Here is a 4,346-nt window from a genome sequence, read left to right as displayed (position 1 = left end):
AGTCATCGAAAGTACGTTAAATTTCCTTCGTGTTAGGTATTGGAATCCTCGTGTTATCAGAGACACTATATTCAATTTAAGGTCCAGTAACTCTAATCGGTTTATCAGCAACAGATTCTGCATCAGGAATAAATAAAGTTTCCTCCGGTATAATGAAATGCGTATTCATTAACTATTTGGATAAAAGCAATTTTTTGTTCTTCTCGAGAGCAATATTTCCTCTAGCTATTAATTTCTGTTTGACCTGCTCAATAAACTTCCAGTTTCCTATATATTGTAGTTTAGAAAACAAAATTCTAAGAAAATCAAACACATACCTTATTAATTTTACATTTTATATCATTTCAATGTTAGTATTCTGTTATTCTAGATTTCAACTTTGGAGAAATATTGCAATATTGACTTTTGAATTTATAAAAAAAAACCTTGACATCCTGAACTGCATTCTCGTCAACGATTCAACTTAGAGATTTAGATGAAATTGTATATTTCAGCATTAAGTATATTTTTAATAACTTTCGACCTTCAGAATTTTAACTCTGGATATTGAAATGACTAAAATACTGTTATTTGGAAGTCATCTTTCTATCATTTATTTTACTTTGTCTAGCTAAAGTCTTATTCTTATGGTTTATGTTTACGTTTGATAACCATTATGTGACATCATCTAACAGACATTATTTCACCCGTTGATATACATTTAAGAAATAATATAAGGGTAGGTTTTCAAAAATGATTTTTGAGGTTCATCTATAAAACTGCTACATGAATACCTGACATAAGAGAAATACGTGTTACTTGCCCCCTTCCAACATCCATTTAAATGGGGAGAATTTAATTAATTTGAAACGTAAAAGGAACACATTTGCATTAAATATGTTATTTCTAGGTTTGCTTGTCTAATATAATTAAAAAATAACTCAAATTCATTATCAACACTCCCCAGCCTATAATTACAACATTTTTGTGGAAAGGAAACACTCTACATTGACTTCTTAGTAGAGCTCAGATGCTTAAAATGATTGTGGTTTTTATACATGCATAAAGTGTAAGCATTTTAAGTGCAATCGGAAAGTTTTGTAAAATAACATTTCCTTTTACAATGTGCAAGTTTTAGAAGTATTCAGAGAAAGGTTGAATTTGGTTTTAAAAGTACAAGGTTTCTTTTATTAGTGCCTTACTATAGTAAAAAAGACACACGACAATTCACAGTAAAACATCTTTATTCAGTAAGTTATATAAATCAGTTATACTTAAAAAAAATATTTTGCAAGGTGGCACAAATCGTTTTCATTACATTTTATTTGGTTGTAAGGATGATTTCCAAGAACATTTTCATAAAAAAAAAAAAAAAAATTTTAGAACGTTTTAAAAACATTTTATTTTTATTGTAAGGAAGTTTTAAGAAAATCTTTCTAAAATATGTTATAAAAATGGTTTATTTGTAATTAAAGCGCTAAGCATAGCTGCAGCGCTTTTTTGTCGCCAGATTTCTTATCCTACTTCCACTTTCGTTTTCGCATTTCCGAAATACCGCCACCTACTGGCGGATGCTAAAGAAGTCGTACCCTGGAGAAGTCGTACTCGGGAGAACTCAAAATCATGCAGTAGGGAAAACTTAATATCTTCAAGTTATCCTGCATGCAGATACATTTGTTCTAAAATTTTAAAATCAATCATGATCTTTGTAAACATGCTTTAAGGCAGATTATTATAATTTGTAAATTGGAAACTTTGATTTACAGTCAAATTGATAAAACATTTTATGCTTCAAAAATAGAGAAACACTTACATTAATTGCTTACATTAAATGCTGTGGTTATGATTTTTTTTTTAAAGTCATCAGCATTCTGTTTTCACTGTAACACGACAGCATGCATTAATCATTAAAAAGATTTGTGTATTCTATAACTATGGCATATCCAAATTCTATATCATTTTAATCCTGAGTACGTGAAAATTTTGCAATAACGAACAAACCCCGATTCAAATATGATTCTTAACATGTATTTTCATAACATTCGGTATGATTTAACAGCTTCGCTTAGCACTTTCCAGTACTTTCAGTACTTTGATTTTTATAATACTGTCAATTAGAAATGCCTGGCCAAAATTGCTTTCATTTAATTGGTATTTCAAATGTATATTTCTTTATCGTCAGAAAACTGCTTAACATACAGAATGAAAATGTTATAAGACAGCATTATAAAAAACATCACCCTGCATTGTTTGTAGAACGTTTTTTAAAACATCTAAATAATCTTTTTTTTTCTCTTTATAATGCTAAAGATTGGCATACCTCGGTTATTCATGCTACAGACAAAATAAAAGTAAAGCAATGATTACATTTTAAAACATTGTATATTAAATATATTTTATTAAAAAACACCAGATTATTTAATTTTCATATTTGTACTGTTTGTTGTATTTTTTTCAAATTTAAATATTAAAAAGTCAGAGCATGATAAACATGCAGTTTGATAAAACATGCATCTAACTGTGAAAAATATATGAAAATACTTAAGAGTGCAGGGAATTTGGGTCTTTCCCTTTCAATGTGTTTATTGTGAGTTAAATGAATGTCACAGCGGGTTGCCATGGCCAGGTTAAAAGCAGCCGATCCCAGTCATGCAATTTCCGCGCTATTTGTTATCTAATTGGGTCAGACTTTTTGAAAAACCCACGCCAGTATACAAAGAGCAAGGATTTAGAATGGGGGGATATTTCCGGTAAAAAAAATTTTTGTCTTTCTATGCAGAATAACAACTTGGGTATTGTGCACAGTTACATTTAACTGCTTTGCGCTAAGCCATATCATATTAATTTAGAAATACAGAAAATCGATTGAGTGAGGTAAGTGTTTCTGTTTGATAATCAGTTACCTGTGATTTTGTAGAAGTAGCGGTCAACATTCAGGTAAAATAGATAGCTTATTTGATAAGTAATATTAACTAGACATTTATATCGTAGATTTTCAACGTTATTTTGGCTGTCATTGTAGCGGGTAATTTAAGTGAGAAATAAACGATGGAGAATTTCACTTTAGTAAAAACGAAGAAAACACATTGGAAAAAAAATGTGAAATACATCACTTACATGTATTCCTACAAGTATTTTTTTCATTTATGCGATTTTTAAAAATACTTTTTATAACAATTTTGAGTAAAATCAAATATCGATAATTTTATATAAAAAAGGAATAGAACAAATGAATATATTCTAATTCGTCTAAGGGATCGTTTAAATTGCTTTACGGTTAACTTTGTTTTAAATGAAACTGAATTTAAATAAATAAACTAAATTTTAGAATTATGCTTGCCTTTGTTCGACTGTCGTTCCTCTTATGGCTGTATGCCTCCATTTGCTGTGTACAAACAACATCTCCCGCCCAGTTCATGGACGACATCAGTGGGTACAGAAGTGCATGCAAAACAATAGGATGGGAGCCAAAGAAAGGTAGATGACAGTCTCTGGTTGCTTAGATTGAAGTAAACTATATTTTTTTTTGATAATAGAATTAATACATCTGACACAATAAGCATTTTGATTTTAATTTTTGCAGATTGTACTGTTTACAATGTCATTGCCTTCCATGCAAATCTGAATTCTAACCTTAACAACCTTTCCCCAAATACAACGATGAAATTCGAAAATGTCCAGTTGAACAAAGGCAATGGCTATGACCCCGCAACAGGTATGTTCACTGCACCAGAGGATGGAGTATACTCGTTCACGTGGTCATTTTTGACAAATAAACGAGGTACAGTGTACATTGCTGCTGTCGTGGACAATGTTGATCACGTGCATACTTGCATTAACAATCAACAAAGTACCTACATCAATACGTCAGGTCACCTCATTTACGAGCTGAAAAGGGGCAATAAAGTATGGATTAGAACTTGGTACCTTACCGCCACATTTATTCACGGTGGTTACTATACTTACTTTTCTGGAAGCAAGATAAATTCGAGTTGATGTAAAAGCGCTTATACTGACTTCTTGTCATAGAATGATTGAATTTCTTCGGAAATAAAAATTGCACGACAAAGATGAATAAATTGATACATGAACGTTTTCTCTCAAGTGTTATTTGTAGAAACCACAAGTACATATATGAATAATTTGTTTCTGAATGAAACAATAACTTTGAAATTCTGCATATCTTGTATTTTACATTGATTATACACTGAATATGCGGGGTTTTTATTTATGAGGAACGATCAATTCTATGTGTAAAATATCAATAAGATACATGTGTAAATCAAATTAACACTTAATTTACATTTCGAAACAATTTATAAATAGACAAAAGAAAAGAAAATAGTGACCGACTCAAAATATAAAGT

The 4,346-nt window shown here is 30.4% G+C and overlaps 1 protein-coding gene across 4 annotated transcripts; it reads left to right on the top strand.

Annotated features, from left to right (window-relative positions):
• The first annotated feature begins 1,139 nt into the window (after positions 1–1,139).
• On the top strand, positions 1,140–4,077 carry LOC128157882 (complement C1q tumor necrosis factor-related protein 3-like). Of its 4 annotated transcripts, none has more exons than XM_052820543.1 (3): positions 1,140–1,229; positions 3,308–3,456; positions 3,563–4,077. In XM_052820543.1, exons 2-3 carry the CDS (start codon positions 3,312–3,314, stop codon positions 3,973–3,975), a joined length of 558 nt encoding a protein of 185 aa, XP_052676503.1. In that variant the 5' UTR covers positions 1,140–1,229; positions 3,308–3,311; the 3' UTR covers positions 3,976–4,077. The 4 variants fall into 4 exon arrangements, with proteins under 4 accessions (XP_052676503.1, XP_052676501.1, XP_052676502.1 ...); XM_052820541.1 differs by lacking the exon at positions 1,140–1,229 and adding an exon at positions 2,455–2,729; XM_052820542.1 differs by lacking the exon at positions 1,140–1,229 and adding an exon at positions 2,718–2,853.
• Positions 4,078–4,346: the final 269 nt, after the last annotated feature.

Source organism: Crassostrea angulata, chromosome 8, assembly GCF_025612915.1.
Source record: "Crassostrea angulata isolate pt1a10 chromosome 8, ASM2561291v2, whole genome shotgun sequence".
NCBI classification, from domain to species: Eukaryota; Metazoa; Mollusca; class Bivalvia; order Ostreida; family Ostreidae; genus Magallana; species Magallana angulata.
The sequence above is the reverse complement of the archived record's forward strand: the minus strand, read 5'-3'. Positions and strand labels throughout refer to the sequence as shown.

What these genes read in the sequence shown, in the direction of transcription:
- LOC128157882 (XM_052820541.1), top strand. Translation starts at nt 2,629, where the DNA reads ATGCAATTTCCGCGCTATTTGTTATCTAATTGGGTCAGACTTTTTGAA. An exon ending in AGAATGGGGGGATATTTCCG is followed by an intron (nt 2,730 to 3,307) that starts GTAAAAAAAATT and finishes ACTAAATTTTAG; the next exon opens with AATTATGCTTGCCTTTGTTC. An exon ending in AGGATGGGAGCCAAAGAAAG is followed by an intron (nt 3,457 to 3,562) that starts GTAGATGACAGT and finishes TAATTTTTGCAG; the next exon opens with ATTGTACTGTTTACAATGTC.